The sequence below is a fragment of the Oryctolagus cuniculus genome, chromosome 14, assembly GCF_964237555.1.
Source record: "Oryctolagus cuniculus chromosome 14, mOryCun1.1, whole genome shotgun sequence".
Lineage (NCBI taxonomy): Eukaryota > Metazoa > Chordata > Mammalia > Lagomorpha > Leporidae > Oryctolagus > Oryctolagus cuniculus.
The window spans coordinates 5,304,591-5,327,184 of NC_091445.1; the positions used below are offsets into that span (position 1 = coordinate 5,304,591).

The following is a 22,594-nucleotide window of genomic DNA, read 5'->3' on the forward strand; positions in this document are numbered from 1 at the left end:
AAGGTAGGTTAAATCAGAACCTGGGCCATCTGTATGTATTTTTAATCTGTGATATTAGAAAAGCAAAACTAAATCTTTGAGAACATTTCAGTGAGAGCAGACAAAATATGGTAAAATCTCTATAAACCTAAATTGGAAGGAAGCAGGAACAAAGAGAGGGAAAAATTGGTTTTCTACAGCAGCCCCACATCGCCTGCACTGGTTATAGCATCCGCCGGCCATTCCTCTGGCACAAAAGAGCAGGGCACTCTGGGAGCCCAGAGCAGATTGCTAAATATTATCACAAGTGTGAGGGCACCCACGGAGGTCCCCCATCTATGAACCGAAGATTGAAAACCCAAAATGGGAAAACTGGAAAACCTGCAAACAAAACAGTATTAAAAAAGAAAGAGAGGAAAGAAAATGCTTAACAGCAAAACAGACCGTTCATCAGGAAAGTGGAACCCTAGCTTTGGCTGTGAAAAGGGAGAGGGAGTCAATGCCGTTTAAAGGTCCTCACCATCTAAGAAGGCGCTGTGAGAGAGGCAGGCTTGCATGTGTGTGTGCACACGCGTGCACGGTGCTACCTCAGATAAGGTCACCACGTTGTGCCCGGTAGCCTTCTCTTTTGGCCTGACAAGTGACTGCTTTTCCTCAGCTCCTTTTCCCTGTGATCATTGTCACTGAGGGGCCTTGACTCGCGGGAGAGGCCTGGCTGAGTAGAGCTCTTCCTGCTGCTCCTTCGGGGTCAGCAAGGGCTGGAGAGAAGAGAGGGACCTGCTGGGTCTCTGAGAGTCCTGCTGACCAAAAGGCGCAGGGCTTGTAAGAAAACAAGCTTCCTACATGCATGAGCGTAGTGCTGGGGTTTTCAGCGTGTTTTCACTGAACAGAGATGGAGATTCAAAGCCATAAGTGGCATCAAATGTTGGAGCTAGAGGGTTGGCTCAAAGCAGGGAGAAAATAGAGACAAAGGCCAGCTTTGAACATGTCAGGGTTCTTGGAATCATAATGCTTGCAGAGTGGAAGGAAAGTTGTAATGAACTTGCCTTGCTCCTGACTTGTGTCTCAGTCTCCCAAATGTACTAACTTTAATTTTTATTTCATGAGTGTGTCTGTATTTATTTTATTTAAGATTTACAAAGAAAAACAATAATCATAGTGAAAATTCTAATAAAATATAGATATGTGGAAATAAAGATGAATATGTTTCATTCTCTAATTCTATGGTTCATTTCTATGCACATATAAAATATGTCCACATATTTACACATATATTTACATAAATGGGATCATTGTCCTGTAACTTACTTTTTCCACCTAATGTTATATCATTAATGCCTTTATTTGTTGGCATATGCATAATTATCTTGTTATTTTTATTAATTATGCAGTATTCCACTGTATGGGTGATTTTAATTTGTTTAATAGAAATTTGATTTATGACAAATAATCTGTTAGTTAATCTCATGGTTACCCATACAACTCTATTTTTTTTTAAAGATTTACTTATTTATTTAAAATTCAGAGTTACACAGAGAGAGGAGAGGCGGTGGGGGGGAGGGGGATCCTCCTTCCGCTGGTTCACTCCCCAATTGGCTGCATTGGCTGGAGCTGTGCCAATCCAAAGCCAGGGGCCAGGAGCTTCTTCTGGGTCTCCTACACGAGTGCAGGGACCCAAGGAACCAGGCTATCCTCTACTGCCTTCCCAGGCATAGCACAGAGCTGGATCAGAAGTGGAGCAACTGGAACTGGAACCGGTGCCCGCATGGGATGCTGGCACTGCAGTCTGTGGCTTTACCTGCTATGCCACAGCTCTGGCCCCTACTCTATTTTTTTTGTTATTAAGATTTTAATTGGTACATAAAAATTATGCATATAAATGGGATGTACTATATGATGTTTCAATAAATGTGTACATCATGTACTGTTCTAATCAGGGTACATATATCTGTCTCCTCAAACGTTTATCATTTCTTTAGTGTAAAACCTTTGGAAGTTCTTTCTTCTAGCATATAAGTATATATATGTAGTACATTATCATCTGTATTTCCCTTACTGTGCAATAGCATGCCAGAACTTTTTTCTTCTAACCATAACTTAGTATCTGTTAATCAGTTTTTCCTCATCTTTCTCCCCTTATAAATTTATTTATTTAAAAATTTATTTTTTTGTTTGAAAGTCAGAGTTACACAGAGAGAGAAGAGAGGCAGAGAGACAGAGAGAGAGACAGAGACAGAGAGGTCTTCCATCCGATGGTTCACTCCCCAGTTGGCCGCAATGGCCGGAGCTGCGCCGATCCGAAGCCAGGAGCCAGGAGCTTCTTCCAGGTCTTCCACAAAGGTGCAGGGCCCAAGCACTTAGGCCATCTTCTACTGCTATCCCAGGCCATAGCAGAGAGCTGGATTGGAAGAGGAGGAGCCGGGACTAGAACAGAGCCCATGTGGGATGCTCGCGCTTCAGGCCAGTGCTTTAACTTGCTGTGCCACAGTGCCAGCCCGAAATTTATTTATTTTTTAAAAGATTTATTCATTTATTTGAAAGTTAGTTATAGAGAGTGAGGGGTAGAAAGAGAGAGAACGAACGAGCGAGCGAGCTGATTCACTCCCCAGATGGTTGCAATGGCTGGAGCTGGGCCAGGCAGAAGCCAGGAGCCAGGAGCTTCTTCCAAGTTTCCATGTGGTTAGTGGGGGCCCAAGTGCTTGGGCCTTCTTCACTGCTTTTCCCAGGCCATCAGCAGGGAGCTGGATTGGAAGTGGCGCAGGTGGAACATGAACCAGCTGCCCTCTGGGATTCAGGCATTGCAGGTGGTGGCTTTACCTGCTTTTCCACAACGCCAGCTCCCTCCCCCATAACTTTAAACAATATACTTCTATTTCCCGATTTCTCATCTTTAGACAATAACTTGATTCCTGCTATGATAGATGAGGAATTTATATTACTGCGCATCTTCCTTCTTGTTCCATCTGATTGTTGATTAATTACACTATTATTTTTACATCATCAAGATTTGTAATGTTTAGATCCTGGTCTGTATAGATAAGCCCTCTGCATGTTGCCTGTAGGTTGATTAGAAATGGAAGCCTAACTGAAGCATGTGTTGAGTCTGTTTATGCAACCAGGACTCTGAACCAGGCACCGTGATAGAGGGCAGCATGATGTGCTGGCCTGCTGCTGCTGGACAGAGACATTTTGAAGTCAGAGTTGCACAGATCCTCCTTCAGTTTTGTTCCAGGACCCCACCAGGAAGGCTCTTCTAGAGCCCTCCGTCCAAGGGTTTGCAGCCATGGTGTTTTTGTGTGCTGTGCTTCCCAGCTAGTGAGCAGCTGCAGCAGTTACTGTCAGCTTCTGTGGGACTGAGTGCATCCAGAACGTCTCACTCTTGCCCAGAGGCACAGGCCCAGCTTCCTCAGGTGGCACTCACTGTTTCCTGAGCGGTTCTACAACCCCTTCCCTGGAAAGCTCTGTGATGTGCCAGGACTACGTAGTGAATGTGTCGTGTTCCATAAACCCTGACACAGCAGAGGACTGGGAAGAGCTAGAGACATGCAGAGGTCTTTGTCAAGATATCACATCCTTATTTTCTTTCATTTTTGAGATTTTGGTTTCTTTTTAAAAATATTTATTTATTTATTTATTTGCAAGTCAGAGTTATACAGAAAGAGGAGAGGCAGAGAGAGAGAGACAGAAACAGAGACAGAGAAAGAGGTCTTCCATCCGATGGTTAACTCCCCAGTTGGCCACAGCGGCCGGAGCTGCGCCGATCTGAAGCCAGGAGCCAGGAGCTTGCCCTGGGTTTCCCACATGGATGCAGGGGCCCAAAGACTTGGGCCATCTTCTGCTGCTTTCCCAGGCCATACCAGAGAGCTGGATCGGAAGTGGAGCAGCCGGGTCTGGAACCGGCGCCTATATGGCATTCCGGCGCTACAGGCTAGGGCATTAACCCACTGCACCACGCACCGGCCCCCATGAGATTTTGGTTTCTTGAGTCTTCTGAATTTTTTGTCTCAGCCAAAGACCAGCAGCTATTCATGAATTATTTCGATGGATCTTGTTACTCTTTGTTTTTTTTTTTTTTTTTTTTTAATTTCTTCTTTAAGATTTATTTTATTCATTTGAAAGAATTTCAGGGAAAGGTAGAAACAGAGAGAGTGAGAGAGTGAGAGAGAGAAAGAGAGATATCCTTCATCCTCTGGTTCACTCCCCAAATGGCTACAACAGCTGGAGCTGAGTCCATCCGAAGCCAGAAACCAGGAGCTTCTTTCAGGTCTCCCAGGTGGGTGCAGGGCCATCCTCCACTACTTTCCCAGGTCATAGAAGAGAGCTGGATTGGAAGTGGAGCTGCTGGGACTTGAACTGGCGCCCATATGGGATGCTGATGCTGCAGGCTGGGACTTTAACCTGCTGTGCCGCAGCACTGGCCCCTTGTTATTCTTTATTTTAACTTGTCTCTGTGTACAGTACTACAAGAGGCATCAGAGTCAGCCATGGCTACAATCCACACATGCATCTGGAAAGTGTCACAGATTAGGAAATTGAAGCCAGTATTACTGAGATTGGAATGGGTACTCGGAGTGGGCGTTAATATATTCAGAATTGTGTTCCACATCCGTAACAGTTTTTTCCTATACCATCTCACTTTGGCTTTTAAAAATATGGACAGTTACTGGGGGCTGGTGTTGTGGCGCAGAAAGCTAAGCTGCTCCCTGTAATGCTGCATTGAATATCAGAGCACCAGTTCAAGTCCCGATTGCTCCAGTTCTAACCAGCTCCCTGCTAATGTGCCTGGGAAAGCAGCTGATGATATCCCCAAGTACTTGGGCCCCTGCCACCCATGTGGGAGACCCAGATGGAGTTCCAGGCTCCTGGCTTTGGCCCTCGACCAGCCCCAGCCTTTGTGACCATTTGGGGGAGTGAGCCAGTGGATAGAAGATTCTCTCTCTCTCTCATAAATAAATACTTCTTTAAAAATAAATAGATAAAATGGATGGATATTAGTTCCATGCCTGACCTACCTGGTGTAAACTTTGTTTTCAGCAGTAGCTGTTTCTTTTTTCCAGCCCCAATGTTAATCAGTTTTGAGTGGCTACTGCTAGCATTGGTGTGCTCCTCCAACAAGAAAGAGGAATCTGCTGAGGACGGTGGCCCAGGCTTGTCCCTGTCCTCAGGGCTCCACTGCCCTTGAAGACCTCGCTTGATCATTGCAGGCAGTGACCTAGAAACGTCAGCTGTCTTCCTCCCTGAGGACCTTGCCAAGCCCTTCCTGCAGCCGATCCGTCTGGGCAGTGAACTTGAGCTTGAGTCCAATGCAGTGCTTTATTCCAAAGCGAAGCTGAGACCTTCACATAAACACTCTTCCCCTTAAACCTTTTAAAAAAAACAGCATTTTTTCCTGGAGAAGGTCGTTAAAATCTTAGTAAAATTCAGCAGCAGAAGCCTGTCATTATTTGGATAGCTGGATTCCAGCAGGCACAACACGGCTCCCTGGGTGGCACAGCCTTATGACAGCTTGTAAGAAGCAGCCCCAAACATGCTCTGTTGGAAAGCCTTAGATCTCCATCCAGAATGCTGTCAGCACTCCACTGGAAAACTCATGGGTTTCTCTGGGACTCTGTAAGGCCTACAGGATGTTTTCTGCTTATGAGATCAAGTTTGGGATCTGTTGCAGCAGTGCGTTGGCCTGGAGGCACACAGGTGCAAAGGGCAATCAGCTACTTGTTTAAAATGAAGTGTTACTTGTTTGTAGGCACAGTAGGGCTGGTACCTTAAAAAAAGTTCAAACTCCTGTCTTCTTACTCAGACTCTCAGAGGTCATCACTGATAGGAGGATCTGTGGTGTTTTTGTAGCAAAATAGTGTACGGACAGCAGGCACCATACATTTAAAAAATGGTAGATTTCACATGCGTACGCATAGTGTTCTACACTTAAAACACATGAAAGACCTGTCTTGGTTGTGATTTAACACGAAATATACAGAATTTATTCAGTTTTTTTTTTTTTTTTGTGGCTGAATAGTATTCTGTTATTTGGATATACCATAATTTATTTAACCAATCCACCCTGAAAGGTGTTTGGGTTGTACCAATACGTTGGTACATGTGATTGCATGAATTTTATTTCCTACTTGTGCAACTGATCTGAAAGGCAAATTACTCCTGGAAGTAACATTTCTGGGTCCAGGGTATGTGCACTTTTAATTTTATTAGTTATTGCTATCTTGCTCTTCAAGGATTTGCATGGATTTAAGCTTCCTGGCCCCTAGCAATGTGAGAGTCTTTGCCTGTTTTATCCACGTATCTCTCTACACCATGTATTTCATTCTCTCTGATTGTTGCCAATCTGATATGTAAAAAATGTTATCAGAGTTTTTAATTTGCATTTTTCTTATGAGTAACATTGAAGATATATTCATCCATGTGTATTTCCTTTTTATTGAACTATCTATAGATCCATTGCTCATTTTCCTATTCAGTGGTCTTTTATTGATTTGTTGTAATTATTTATATTTTGAGGAAATTTAAGTTTTTTTATATATTGAGAAACTTCTTTTCTGTTAGATACAGATTCAGGTGGTCTGGGGTGCAGCAGGAGAGTCTGCATGTCTGATGAACCCCTAGACCATGCCTGATGGCTTGATCAAGTTAGTCCAAGTGCAAAGTATAGGCCTATCCCGATCTATGAGAGCCAGTGAGCACGGCTCTGCCTCACTCCTCTCTGGCAGACTCAACTTGATAAACAAAAGAAGGCTCAGGTCAAGAGAATTGCTGTCCCCTTCCCTCTACGCTCCTGCTTAGCCACAGGACAAGTTCCTTAGATACTCTTCTATCCTAAATGTTAACAAATTACAGAATAGTTACTGTTAAACTATAAGCTATGATAAGTCCAGAGACAATGCCGGGAATGAGAGAGGAGTTTGAATGGGAGCAGTTAGGGCAGATTTTGACTTAAGTGTTGTATGCTGAGTGCAGTGGACTCTGGAGTTGAGTCCAGGGTGTGGCTCTCTGCGAAGTGTCCTTCGACAGTGAGGAACGAAACATGGTTTTTGTTTTTCTTTTGTTTTCCTTCTTTTTTCCAAGATTTATTTATTTATTTGAAAGGCAGAGTTATAGAGGCAGAGGCAGAGAGCGAGCGAGAAAGAAGGATCTTCTGTCCACTGGTCCACTCCCTGAATGGCCGCAATGGCTGGGGCTGGACTGATCTCTTTCCAGTCTCTCACGTGGGTGCAGGGGCCCTGGTACCTGGACCATCCTCCACTGCTTTCCCAGGTGCGTTGGCAGGGAGATGGATCGGCAATGGAGCAGCCAGAGGTGAACTGGTGCCCATATGGGATGCTGGCACTGCAGGCAGTGGCTTTATCTGCTGTGCCACACACTGGCCCTGAAGACGTGGTTTTGTGTCTTAAAACAATTTAGAGGCAACACATTCTGTGAAGAAGGGAAATCAAATGTGGAAAACTCTCCTTTTACCGTAATTTTTCTTTTTTCCCAATAGATAAAAAAATGTAAAAAAAAACTATTAAATACAATTTAATGTCAATTTCCTCCCTCAGTGTTTATGTTCATAACTGTGAAATAACAGAATATCTCTTTTTTCATTTAATTTCTTTAGCCCAGAAACCTTTTATTTAAGGTACATGAACTTCATGTATTTCATATACAACTTGAGGAACATGATTCTTCCCACTCTACCTGCCTTCCCACCTGCATACAGACCCTTCTTCCTGAACCTCCCTCTCCTATTTCCATGCTTATTTGTTACTAAGATGTATTTTCAATTAACTTCATACATGTAAGATTAATTCTATACTATAAGAGTTCAACAAATAGTATGAAAACAAAGCTGTTCCTCTGCAGTCGAGACAAGGGCTGTTCAAAGTAATTGCATCTCAAAGTGTCGGTTTCACTTCTGTGGGTGACCTTGTGGGTGCTTTATTAGTTAAAACAGATTAGTGAGAACATATGGCATTTTTCCTTTTGGGATTGGCTTACTTCACTAGTTTCTAGTAGCATCCATTTTTTTGCAAATGACATGTTTCTTTTTCTTTCTTTCTTTTTTCACTGCTGTATAGTATTCTATGGTATACATATCCCATAATTTGTTTATCCATTCTTCATTTGGTGGACATTTGAGTTGATTCCATATCTTAGCTACTATGAATTGAGTTGCAATAAACATGGGGATACCAATAACTCTTTCAAATGCTGATTTCATTTCCCTTGGGTAACTTCCCCAGAGTGTGATGGCTAGATCTTATGGTAGGTCTATATTCAGATTTCTGAGGTATCTCCATACTATCTTCCACAATGGCTGTGCCAATTTACATTCCCACCAACAGTGGATTAGGGTACTTTTCCCCCCACATACTCACCAGCATTTGTTGTTTGTTGATCTCTGTATGAGAGCCATTCTAACTGGGGTGAGGTGAAACCTCATTGTGGTTTTGATTTACATTTCCCTTATGGCTAGTGATCTAGAGCATTTTTTCATGTGCCTGTTGGCCATTTTAATTTTATCTTTTGAAAAATGCCTAAGTCCTTTGCCCATTTCTTAACTGGGTTGTTTATTTTGATGTTGTGGAGTTTCTTGATTTCTTTATATATTTTGGTTATTAATCCTTTATCAATTGCAAATAATTTCTCCCATTCTGTTGGTTGCCTCTTCACTTTCTTGAGTGTTTCTTTTGCAGTACAGAAGCTTCTCAATTTGATGTAATTCCATTTGTTTATTTTGGCTTTGATTGTCTGTGCTTCTGAGGTCTTTTCCAAGAAGTCTTTGCTTATGCCAATGTTTTGCACGGTTTCCCCAATGTTTTCTAATAATTTGGTGATATAGGGGTATAGATTTAGGTCTTCAATCCATTTTGAGTGATTTTTGTATATGATGTAAGGTAAGGGTCTTGCTTCATACTTCTACATGTGGAGATTCAGTTTTCCCAGAACCATTTGTTGAACAGATTGTCCTTGCTCCAGGAATTGGTTTTAGCTTCTTTGTCAAAGATGAGTTGATTGTAGATGTGTGAATTAATTTCTGGCATTTCTATTCTGTTCTATTGGTCTATCTGTCTGTTTTTGTAACAGTACCAGGCTGTTTTGATTGTAACTGCCCTGTAGTATGTCTTGGAATCTGGTATTGTAATGCCTCCAACTTTGTTTTTGTTGCATAAGATTGCCTTAGCTATTTGAGGTCTCCTGTGTTTCCATATGAATTTCAACATCATTTTTTCCTAGATCTGAGAAGAATGTCCTTGGTATTTTGATTGGTATTGCATTGAATCTATAAATTGCTTTCAGTAATATGCCCATTTTGATGATATTGATTCTTCCAATCAATGAACATGGAAGATTTTTCCATTTTTTTATGTGTCATCTTCTATTTCTTTCTTTAATGTTTTGTAATTCTCATTGTAGAGATCTTTGATGTCCTCGGTTAAGTTTATTCTTAGGTATTTTTTGCATTTATTATGAATGGGATTTATCTTTTACGTTCTTTTTCAGCTGTGGCATTCTCTGTGTATACAAAGGCTGTTGATTTTTGTGTGTTGATTTTATATCCTGTCACTTTAGCAAATTCTTTTATGAGTTCCAATAGCCTCCTAGTGGAGTCTTTTAGATGTCCTATATATAGAATCATGTCATCTGCAAATAGGGAGAGTTTGGCTCCCTACTTCTCAATTTGTATCCCTTTGATATCTTTTTCTTGCCTAATTGCTCTGGCAAAAACTTCCAGGACTATATTGAATAGCAGTGGTGAGAGTGGACATCCTTGTCTAGTTCCGGATCTCAATGGGAATGCTTCCAAATTTTCCCCATTCAGTAGGAAGCTGGCTGTGGGTTTATCATAAATTGTATTGTGTTCCTTGTATACCCGGTTTGCTTAGAGTTTTCATCATTAAATGGTGTTGTATTTTATCAGATGCTTTCACTGCATCTATTGGGAGAATAATATGATTTTTGTTTTTCACTTTGTTAATGTGGTGTACCACTTTGATTGACTTATGAGTGTTGAACCATCCCTGCATACCAGGGATATATTTCCCACTTGGTCTGGATGAATGATCCTTCTGATGTTTTGTTGTTTTTGACTGGCTAGAATCTTGTTTAGGATTTTTGCATTTATGTTCATTAGGGAAGTTGGTCTGTAGTTCTCTTTCTCATTTTCTCTTAATTTTCAGGTTTGGGAATTAAGGTGATGTTGGTTTCGTAGAAGAAGTTGATGACCCATTAACATTACTTTTAAATAGCCAGGTGCCCTGTAAAGGTGCATGTACATTTATTGTAGTCACATCTTCCTGTTGAACTGATCCATTAATCAATTGCATAGTGCACTTCTTTGTCTCTTTTAACTGTTTTGGTGTTAGTCTATTTTGTGTGATATTAGGATGGCTACACTAGCTTTATTTTTGTTTTCTGTTAACATGGGATATCTTTTTCCATCCTTTCACTTTCAGTATGTGTGTATCTTTGTTGGTGTTTCTTGTAGGCAGCAAATAGGTGGGTCTTGTTTTTTAATCCATTCAACCAGTCTGTGTCTTTTAACTGCAGAATTGAGGCCATGTACATTCAAGGTGACTGTTGATAAGTAATGAGTTGGCCCTGTCATTTTCCCATAAATCTTTTCACTGTTTGCTTTGGGTTTCCTTTGTACTTTTAGTGGGGGATTTTCTGCCTTCACCTTCTTTCATAGTGATGACCATGTTTCTGTTTCTGTCTGTAGCCCATCTGTAAGGATCTTTTTTAAGGCTGGGTGAGTGGTGACAAACCCTTTCAATTTGTTTGGTATGGAAGGTCTTTTTTTCACCTTCATTCATAAAGGAGAGCTTTGTTGGGTACAGTTTTGTGGGTTGACAGTTTTTTTTTCTCTTAAGACTTGGAATATATCTCACCATTTCTCCTAGTCTGTTGGGTTTCTGATGAGAATTCATCTGTGAGTCTCAATGGAGATCCTCTGAAAGTAATCTAGCGTTTCTCTCATGTACATTTTAGAATCTTTTCTTTATGTTTTACTGTGGAGAGTTTGGTTACAGTGTGTCATGGTGAAGATCTTTTCTGGTCATGTCTATTAGGAGTTCTGTGTGCTTCCTGTACTTGGACCTCCCTTTCTTTCTCCAAAATGGGGAAGTTTCCTGTAATTATTTTGCTAAAAAGGCCTTCTAATCCATTATCTCTTTCTATGTCTTCAGGAACTCCTAAGTCCCTTATGTTGGTTTTTTTTTTTTTTTTTTTTTTGTCTAACTTTAAAACTTGCAGAGATTTTTCTTCGAACTCGGATATTCTTTCTTCTGCCTCACCGAGTCTGTTGTTAAGGCTTTCCACACATTTTTTTGTTTGTTCTACTGATTTCATTTCTGATATTTCATTTTGATTTCTCTTAAAATCTCAAGTTCATGGGAAAATTTTTTATTCATGTCATGTATGAATTTATTTAATTTGTGGATTTCCTTCTGATTACTTCTAAGTAATCCTGTGATCAGTTTTTTGAATTCTGCTTCTGGCATTTCTTAAATCTCTTCATCATTACATTCTAGTATTGAAGTGTTGATGTGTTACTTTGGGGGTGTCATGTTGTCTTTTTATTCTTGCCTTTTGAATTTCTGCATTTATTTTTAGGTATTTGTGGAGATATTTGTTGACTCCCCCCCCACCCCGATAGCTTTTATCTTTGTACTATGGCTCTGTGGCTTAATGGAATATCTGCTCTTTCAGTGAATACCCGAGGCATGTGCTGAGTGTGGCTCGGACGATCTGTTCAGTGCTCCAGGGTCAGGGGATTGTCCAGGGTGATACCAAAGTTGGGCATGGTCTCTCTCTCTCTCTCTCTCTCTCTCTCTCTCTCTCTTTTAAATCAGAGGGGAGAGTTTCATCAGCTCCTTTGGCATAGTCTCATGTTCACCTCCTTTCCTTCAAGGAGACTAATGTGTGCGCCCTAGCCCCAGTGGGTGTAATATTCATCCTTGCTGCCATGAGAACCACACAAAGGACCTGTGCTGTCCTCAGTGTGGGCATGGATCCTGCAGCAATGGCCCTCACCAGGGAATCGGGGAGCCTGGAGTATATGGGATCACCGAGAATGACTGCCCAAACACCCAGCCACACCCTGCACCCTCCCATGCAGCCACAGTGTATTCATAGTCCCAGCATACAAGGCTCCCACAGTCACGAGCACCCAGCTCCCTGTCATTGCTCCCAGCCAGACTGAGGTGTCTCCTGTCAGCTGGTTGCTGGGCACAGGTACACAAGCTGGAGCAGCTATTACATATGTCCAAAATGGCACCTGTCCTCTCTCAGATAGTTACAGGATGCTGGTGCTGGGTGGTTAGAGAAGGAAAAATTTGCTTCCTTTTTCATTTTTTCCCCTCTAGATTGGCAGGTATACTTTTCAACTGGGTTACAAGCTGGACTCATGCTAGCCTTTTCCTGCAGCTTTTTTTTTTGCTGGTGGCTTGGGTTGCTGCAGTCTGGTCTCACCTCACTCTCCAAAGCTGGGGCTGAGGCTCTCAACTGTTGGGGTCCTGAGTTGTGCACGTCCACACCCTCCACATAGATCCATGGTGTCTAATTTGCATGGAGTTTCCTCTGCAGTTTTCTCTCTGTTTCCTGAAATTGTACTCTCTGAACTTTTGTTTTTAACTATCTTCCCTTAGACTAGAGCAGTAGGCTCCCTCCCTATTCCCCATTGTATTTAATTTTTCAAGGCTATTCTTGATTCTTGAGATTGACACTGAAAAAAAAATCACCAATACCAAATAAGGGCTGAGTCTATTTTTCTATCAGTCTCTCTTCACCTTTTGTATGCCATAATGAGAATGATGATATAATAGATATTTTCTGTCTTTAAACTGACATGCACAATATATGTCATATAACAGCAAGATTACTTTGATTGCCAGTGATAGAACATCCAACCTTTTGGGTGAAGCATAGAAGGAACTTTTTGGAGCCATGTAATTGAAAAATGTGTGGTTAACTAGCTTCAAGTATGGTTGGTGTTAACAGCCTCAGGTTGGTTTGGTATAGTCAGCTTCAAGTAGTTATTGGTGTAACCAGCTTTGTGTAGGGTTGGTATAACCAGCTTTAGGAAGAGTTGGTACAACAGGTGTAATAAAAACCCATCCTCCCTGCATCTCATGGCCTTGCTCTCTTTGCTCCATATAACTACATGATGGTTTCCAGGGATTTTTCTTTTTCCCATTCTCATTCAGTGGAAAAGAGAACAACCCCTTTCCCCTCAACAAGTCTTGAATGGCATCTCATTGGCTGATTAAAAATCATTAGTCTTCCAAAGTGTCTGAGGCCAACAAGACTGGCTGGTTGGGGGGAGTCCTTTGACTGTCCCTGGATATCGAGGCCATGTTGACACTCAAGGTGGAGCAGGGAATGATTCCCTCTAGGAAGATCGGTGGCTGTTCCTACAGGAGGGGGAGTAGACGCTGGATGTGAAACAGCAGCAGCAACAGTGGTGGCCACAGGCACTGCATGCACTGTTCTTCGCTAAAGCCAGGATTAAATTTATGTTGTCCAAAACAAGGATTTTGGTGGCAGAAAGCTACCGGAAGATGTGATTTGAGCTTGGATGATAGAGAGGTGGGATTTAAAGCAATCATTCTATCTGCAAAATGCATAACCTTAATGAAATAATTAAAGGTTAGTACAGATAATCTGACAGTTCTCTAGAGAGGCAGGAATGAGATGGAAAATATTTAACCTGTGGCAGAGGTACTGGCCGGTCTGAGTGAGTTGGGTCCTGCCAATCAGAAGTGAGTGGTGGCGGCTGGAAACTCAGCCTCCTGCAGGACAGTGTCATAGTGCCACTGCATCTCTTAAACGTGTAGTGACAGCCAGAATAGAGGACTACGATCTTGGATGACTTAAACTAACAGAAATTCATTCTCTTCTAGTTATAGGAGTTAGAAGTCCGAAATCAAGGTCTTTTCAGGGTCAGTCTTTCCTTGCCTCTTCTCTGTGGGCACTTCATAAAGTTCATGGAAAAATGGAATTGGAAGATAAGGTTATTTGGGACAAAAAAATCTTGAAATCCATGCATAAAATTTTCATAATATTCATTTTCCATGACAGAGAGAACAGACAGATCTTGCATCCGTTGGTTCACTCCCCAGTTGGCTGCAGTTGGCTTCAATGGCCAGGGTTGAGCCAGGCCAACGCCAGGAACAAAGGACTTTATCCAGGTCTCCCATGTGTGTGCTGGATCCCAAGCACTTGGGTCGTCTTCCGCTGCCTTCCTAGGAGCATTAGCAGGAAACTAGATTGGAAGTGGAGCAGTCAGGACTCTTAACTGGTGACCATATGGGATCCCAATATTGCAGGTGGCGGCTTAACTCACTGCACCACAACACCAGCCCCGTCTGTGACTTCTTAGAAGACCTTTGATGCAATCCTTGGCGTGCTTTGGCTTATGAGTACACCACTCCTATCTTTGTCTTCCTGGGAGTTCTCCCCTGCGTGTCTTTTTTTCTGTGTCTATAATTTCCTCTTCTTCTAGGAAGATTATTATTTTAATTCTGTTATTATTTTAATTCTGTTAAAGTGTGAATGTGGGTATGGCAGTTTGAAGGACACTTCATTTTCATATGCCTGTGTGTTTGTGTATGAGGAGGTATTAACTTCTTATATATGAACTTACTTAAAAAATGCAACTGCCCATAATTAGATGAATGTCATCTATCAGTATATTGAAGAACAAGCACAAAAGAAATACATGTGGTGGAGGACTTGGAAACTATGTCTTGAATGGCATATTTGAACATGCTGGTGGTCATTGTCAGTTATTGGACGAAAAGCTCTGTGGAAAAGGGATTAGACTCTAGAGAGCAGAGCTAGAACCAGTGAGTTAGATTTAAACATGTCAGTGCAGCCTAAAACAAAACTCTCCCAACGTACAGCACACCGAGGTGGAACTGCCTGTCTGAAAGGAGGAAGAAAGTGCAGCTTCCTTCGAGTCCTCGGGTAGATGCCATGTAATTATCTTCCTGGGACATTTTAATAGAGATTTCATCTTAAGGAAAAAAAGAAAATGAAAGGGAAAGTTCCTCCAGCTTCAAGATCCGTTGCAAATCTTCCTAAAATCTGAATTCCTCTATGCCATAAAAAATATCCATTGTGTGACAAGGCATTTTTGCAAGTATAAATGCTTTTTCACAGCTGTCAACCTTGAGTTCTACTCTTTGACCTGGATGTTATATTCTGATGAGGAGGTTTGAATCTAGAAGGGGAAATGTTAGTAAATGAGAGAGGAAGGGGAGTAAAACTTCTGTGTCTTGCCTACTATGTGCAGGTGTATTAGTTTAGTCTCTTTATCCATTTTATCTTACTTAATATACATGCTTTCTCATTGCCCAATTTGGAACTTAACAGAAAATGTAGTTCTTAGAACGATGACTTCTTAAAATAACTAGCATTTTCTTACATGTTCTTTGGTGGTGGAACACAGGACTGTTCTGATGGCTACATGTGCAAAACGCATTTGCAAATTAAAAACGGGACTGTGGCGCCTCGCCCAAGACCATCTGCCCACGAACAGACGGGTCTTCCCATGGAGGTGAGTGTGTCGACACATCATGTTCTTCTCTACAGTCTTTGTGAAGTGTATGCTTAAAAATTTAAATATGTTAGATGTATTTTTTTAAAAAATAAACTGCCTTTTGCTCTTGGACCCATTGTAGTTGGGGGAAAGGAACATCATTGCAGGGAGGTATTCCTTCTACAATGCTGAAAACAGGAATTATGATAAAGGCAAGGTCCACTTGGAGCATGCTCAGGTCGTAGTGGGCCTTCTTGCTTCTGTTTTCATTGGATCTGCAGAGCCCAGGTGTCTTCTGCTGCTTACTGACTTTCTCCAGGGAAGCCCCCTTGGGAAGATAGAGACATATCCCTGGCTACATAATCTAGTATGGAGACCCCTTTGCCTACTCTGCCTCTGACCCTTGAAAGTATGAGGACTCTCGGTCTCATTGCTAATGGGATTTTAACCTTGACTTGAAAGCCTTGCCAAGTTAAGCTGTATTAAGGTGCTAATGGCTTAGTGGTTTTCTGGGGTATTTTAAATTTTCTTTTTTATAGAAGTACAGATAACCTTATTGTACAGTCATGCACCTCTTAAGATCCAGGATAAATTCTGAGAGCTGTGTCATTAGGAAATCTCGTACTTCATGAGTATCATGCACAACACTTTGCAGGCCTACCCAGTATGGGTCATTTACCCTTGTGGCCCTGATTGGTCAAATGATGTAGTCAACATGAGATGTATGAGGCTGTTCCTGGTGCACCAGTGCAGGCGCCATCGCAGTACACAGTTTTTTAAAAGTAGGAGGCTCTAAAAGCAATAAAAAGAATAGCACAGTAAACACATGGGTTGGGATCAATGTGATTCATTATTATCGAGCATTGGGTTCTGCACACACATGTGTCACATTGCTGTACTGCTGGCAGTGCAGTGCCTGTGTTCACACCTGTGTCACCACAGGTACGTAAGCTTTGATGTCACTGGCAATAAAAGTGTTCATCTCCATGTGGTCATGTGGAACCATGATTGAATATGTGATCCATTGTGGACCGAAATGTCATTATACAGTCTAGGACTGTATTCATTATTGTCAGTAAAATTATATACATATTTATCCATTATAAAAATGAACAGAGAAATGTGTAACAAGGGTAAATATTCTCCCATACACTACTTGAGTGGTAACTGCTGTTAACATTCTGGTAGATAGTCTCACACACATTTCTGTCATACCCCCATACACATAACTGTTCTTCTGCAATGAGCAAGTGTATCAGTAGAAGTAGAATTTCCTGGTTCTGTTTAATGACTCCGTTGTATCCCATGCTATAGCTACACCATAATCATGTGGAGCTCATACTGAAGTGAAATACTTGAATTTTGAAAGGAGTCTCTTGGGGAGTTCCCCACCAACATGTAGCTTCCGAGAATCCTGGTGGAATGGGAGAGGAGCCTTTCTTGTGAAGGGGAGCTCTTTCTGGCGATCAGGCGTTAGCCCTCTGTGCCTGTGTTTGTTCTGGCCTCTGAGAACGTTCTCCCACGTAATCCTATCTGCAGGTTATTCTTGAGGGTCCTGTGCTGTGGTGGTAAGCTGAGCTCCCTGGGGCAGTTGCTGGTGTGCTTGAATCTTGATTTCTGCTTCATGGTTCAGATAACAACATCAGATCTGAGGCCAAGTGTGCTAGGAAACTTTTCAGTTCATTACGTATTAACACATCTTACCAATGAACACAGAGGTAATGATTTAAAAGATGAGTCACAGGTCTCTGCTTAACCAGTGATCGAGATTCTAAGGCACTAGAAAGTGACGCTGTCAGGGCTGGTGCTGTGGTGCACCAGGTTGAAGGCCTGGCCTGCAGTGCCTGCTATCCCATGTGAGTGCTGGTTTGAGTCCCCGCTGCTCCACTTCTGACGTGGCTCCCTGCTAATGCACCTGGGAAAGCACTGGAAGATGACCCAGTCACTGGGCCCCTGCGTTCTTACAGGAGACCCAGAAGAAGCTCTTGGCTTCAGTTCAGCTCAGCTCCCACTGTTGTGGCCATCTGGGGAGTGAACCAGCAGATGGAAGACCTCTCTCTCTGTCTCAACCTCTCTCTGTAACTCTGTCTTTCAAATAAATAAAAATCAATCTTAAAAAAAAGAAAGTGGGGTATCAGTGTAAGGGAACTGGTGCTTCCTATTGATGCTTTCATTTCACCAAGTCTAAAGGTGTGCACACCTATTCCAATTCTGAAATTATGCTTTTAAAATATAACTTTTTCAGCATTTTTAATTTCTAACAAATTTCAGACATTTAGTAAACTTGAATTTTTAGTGAACATGAATATACTTACCACCTACTTTCCACCATTATCATTTTGCTGAGCGTTCTCTATTAAATATCTATCCAGCTCTCAATATCTTATATTTTATATCACGGTAGACTGCAAACAAATAACTCATAAAAAGAAATATACACATTGATTTACCTGCAGGTATATTCATCTTGTTATTTTTTAAAGCTTATTCTTATATACTTGAGTGATAGAGTAATGTAGAGGGAGAGGGAGAGAGAGAGAAAGAGAGCTTTTTCCATTTTTTCACTGGTTCACTCCCCAAATGCCCACAACAGTCTGGGCTGAGCCAGACCAAAGCCAGGAACCTGTATCACCCAGGTCTTCCAAATGGATGGCAGGTACCCAAGTACTAGAGCCATCATCTGCTGCCTCCCAGGCACATCAACAAGGAAATGGGTCAGAGTGGAGCTTCCTGCTAATGTGCTTGGGAAGGCATCAGAAGATGGCCCAAGGTCATGGGTCCCTGCCAGTCAAGTGGAAGACCCAGGTGGAGTAATGGGCTCTTGGCTTCTGCCTTGCACAGCTCCTGCTATTGCAGCCATTTGGGGAGTGAACCAGGGGATGGAAGACCTCTCTCTCTCTCTCTCTCTCTCTCTGTTTCTCACTCTCTCTGCTAACTTTGCCCCTTCATATAAATAAGTCTAAAAGTAAACAGAAGGAGGGAGCAGCTGGGACTAGTACTGGAGTTCCATTATGGGATGCGGGCATCTCAAGTGGCAGCCTAACCTGCTGTGTGACACTCAGCGCTTGCGCCCTCATTGTTATTTTCTAGGAAAAATGGAAACAGCTGCAGTGTCCAACTGCGATGGATTTGTTAGTTTGGGGACATTTGTATGATGGATGCAGTTATTAGGAATAATGGTCATCTACGTGACTAATTGTAAAGGTTAAATGTTCATGTTGAAGGGAAAAAAGTGGTCCTTATGGTATTACAATTCATGTACAGCTAACATCCTTGAAATTATCCATTGGCTGCTATGATTTTAAATCACTATTTTGTTTTCCTTTTTACATTTGTATCTCAGTGAATGATGCCTTTTACTCTTTCTCTCACCTCACAAAGCCCCTGGGATAATTTTTACTTCATTCAGTGGCTTTCTTGGTCGTTGCCATTCATCCTTACACAGTCCCTTGCTGTCCCTTTTCTGTCACTGCTCTCCCAGACAGTGTAAGATTTTAAGTTCAGAGTCAAAGTGCAGTAGTGCATCTCCTGGCTTTTCCTCCCTGCCCATCCTGAGCAGAAACAGTAATTGAAAGATATATACAAGACCTAGAAATAGTTTCCCTCTTCCAGTCAGACAAGGTTTTCTTAGCTGATTTTTAAAATTCTTTTTAGTATCTTTTATTCCTGTTCTTTCGCTTCAGTGGCTTTCCTTAAAAGTGTGTTCCCTTTATTTCTCTTCCTTCTTACGTCTTAGGCTTTGTCCTTACTTCCTTAAGGTCAGACCCTTTGCTCAGACTGTCAGCTGCAGGGAGTAGGGCGACTCAGCACCTGTTTTTCAATCCTTCAGATCTAGTTCTCTTTAGTACCAGCTCATTGAAGGATGAGATGCCTCAGCATGATGACATTGTGTAGGCTGGATTCTTGGGAGAGTTACTTAGAACTGGTGGAATTCCCAAAGATTTATATCTACTAGCATGTTTTCCAACAATAAACTTATTTAGAAAAATTAGCAATATTTAAAAGGCTGATTTGCCATGAGGTTTTTTTTTGTTTTGTTTTTGTTTTTGTTTTTGTTTTTGTTTTTTTTTTGGTGGTATATGTTTGTAGGAGTTGTCTTAAGAGTCTGATGGTAAGCACTCCATCTTTTAGTCAACTTCAGTGTTTTATCTGATAACATAGTACATTTAGACCAAGCCTTCCTGACTTAGATTATAACAGCAGCATGATTGGAAGAAGAATGCTGGACTTGAGTTAGAAATTGTATTTTATAATTCTCTTAGCCGCTTACTAACAATACTTCTGTTTGCTCATCCCAAATACAGATGCTACTTAGCTGGTTTTTGTTTTTCGGTTGGATGTGATAAGCGTGAAGTACTAATATTAATGCTATCAATGTCACATGTGAAACTATCTTTTAAATTTTGCGATGAATAGCAGGATGTGACTGGAAAACCAAGGAACAGGAAGTCTGTAATACTTCCTTTCTTCTTCTCTTCTTTTCTTGCCTTTAGAGATTGGGAATAACCTCCAAATTGGAAGGTGACCATTCATTCAGGCACTGCCACCAGGATCTCAGAGAGCAGTGGAAAGACAGTTGACAATGACCCTCACTAAAAGATCATGGTAGACTAATTAGGGCATTTAGAGCCTTTCATTTCAGCTGCAATCTAGTGTCTTACATCCCTGGACTAATATTGGAAAGAGTTGTACTTTCTTCTCTTAGATTCATTTTTTCATCATAGATTTATTCATGACTTTTATGGATTCACTCGTAGGTTTATTATTTTGAGGGGTCTCCAAAAAGTTAATGGAAAATGCTTATTATGACAAAACTATGCATGGATTTCAGAAAAGCTTTGCATCAAAGTAAACTTATTTTTCATTCAATTTCTATAAACTTTTTGAGGTACCAAATGATTACATGAAATATTTTATTTTTAAAAAAGTTTTTAAATTTGTTTTTATTTATTTGAATGCCAGAGAGAGAGAGAGAGACAGAGAGAGAGAGAGAGAGAGAGGGAGAGAGAGAGAGAGGAAGAAAAAGAGATCAGTCTTACATCTGCTGGTTCATTCCCCAAATGCCTGCACAAGTCAGGACAGGGCAGTCCCAGACTCCCTCTGGGTCTCCCGTGTGGGCTGCAGGTACCCGAGAAATGGAGCCATCATCTGCTGCCTCTCAGGATGTTCAGGAAACTAGATCAGAAGTAGAGGTGGGAGTCAGCCTGGGGCACTCTGACATGGGATGTGGCCATCCCGAGTGGCAGTTATCGTGCTGTGCCACCATATTTCAGAATTAATGTTTATTCTAATGGATAGTGCTTGTATTTGTAACATCAGTATAAAATAATATGACCATATATATATATATGTATGTATGTATATGTATATATATGTGTGTGTGTGCTTGTGTATGTTTGTAATTTAGTAAGATGAAGAACCTGTTTTCTCAGAAATGAAGTGGACTACTGACATTTTAAAAATTCAGTGTTTAAGCAAATTTCATGAAGAGGATTTGTTGTGCTGTTGATAGAGTAACTCAAGGGATGTATAATCCTAATTTGTGAAAGTGATCAAATTCAGCCATACGTGTATTTAAAGGATAGAATTTGTCAGTCATGAAAAATCGTTGGTAGTTTTATGATAATTAATGAGCTTCATGACCTTTGTAGAAATTGTGGAAAACAATATTATTTTTTTATTTTCAACCATCACTTATCAAAATAAACCTCAGCTCTGTATAAAAAGTGATTAATTTTTAGTAATTAGAGTAGTTGGCATTATGAAAATTTAGGTATAAGACTTTTTTAAAAAGAAATTTATTTATTTATTTGAAAGAATTACAGAGAGGGGGACACACACACATACACACACACAAAGAGAGAGAGAGAGAGAGAGAGAGAGAGAGAGAAATATCTTCCATCCATTGGTTCACTTCAGGTGAAACCAGGAGCCAGAAGCTTCATCTAGATCTCTCAGGTGGGTGCAGGGGTCCAAGCACTTGGGCCATCTGCTGCTTTCCCAGGCACATTCGTAGGTAGCTGGATTGGAAGTGGAGCAGCCAGGACATCAGCCAGCAACCATATGGGATGCCAGCGCTGCAGATGACAGCTTAACCTACTGGGCCAAAATGCTGGTCCCAATTGTTTCTTGACCCTGAAAATATAATGACGAGGGGCTAAAAATCTTTTCTAACTTTTTTTCTAAGTTAATAGTTAATGGTGTCTATAGGTAGTTGACCAACCATACCGAAGGAATACAGATGCATGAATGAGTGGATATCAGCTTGCAGGAATGGTTTCTGTGGGGTTAGTAAATTTGCTTAGCCCTGTATTAGTGAGCTTCTCATCACTACAAGGCAATATCCAAGAGAGGATAACTTATAAAGAGAAAAGGTTTATTTAGCTCACCATTTTGGAGGTTCAAGTCCAAGACTGGGCAGCTCCATATGTTGGCCGCTGTTGAGGGCAGCAGTGGTGGAACATGGAGCACGAAGCATGAGTGCAGGAAGTGTCACATGGTAAGCTAGGAACAGGGTGGCGGGGCCTCACTCAGGCATTTTTATAGTCAACCGTCTGATGCATACAGCCTTCCAAGGGCCTGCCATCAGTGACCTAAGGACCTCCCCCTGGGCCTAGCTTCTCAGCACCCTAACTGAATTAGCTTTCCACCCTCTTTGTGTCATTAACTATGGGGATTTGGGGACTTAGGGGATTTGGATGTCTGCATGAGTTTGGAAGCCAAATCTTGTTCAAGCAGTAGTAGGCCTGATAAGTACTTTTTTTTTTTTTTTAATCAACAACTTTAGCACATTCTCTTTTAACTAAAGAATAACCTGAAACCAACAAAATGTCATCCGTGGGAAAATACATGTATAAAGTCTGCATTTATACAAAATCGGGAGGCCTGACTTGACAGCAGATAGTTTGAGGAAGAACTATTGATTTCAGTTGACTGCATGCTCAAGACAAGCAAAAAGAATGCCTTGATTGCGGACACAGTAACTGTAACTTGCACATTAAAGCATAACTGAATCTCACACGTGGCCTGGGCACCTGAGGGGTCCCAGAGTCCCTTCTGCGGGTCTACAAAATCAGATACTGT

General features: G+C 41.5%; 1 protein-coding gene across 21 annotated transcripts in view; it reads left to right on the forward strand.

Annotated features, from left to right (window-relative positions):
• ATG10 (autophagy related 10) overlaps positions 1 to 22,594 on the forward strand; it is a 272,261-nt gene that overhangs the window by 58,039 nt on the left and 191,628 nt on the right. For 16 of the 21 annotated variants that reach the window (XM_070056374.1, XM_070056364.1, XM_051853633.2 and 13 more), the window contains one exon: positions 15,422 to 15,529. The exons of the other annotated variants lie outside the window; for them this stretch is intronic. In XM_070056374.1, the coding sequence (XP_069912475.1) occupies positions 15,422 to 15,529 (108 nt within the window). The remainder of the gene's footprint in view (positions 1 to 15,421; positions 15,530 to 22,594) is intronic. 21 annotated transcript variants of the gene reach the window in all.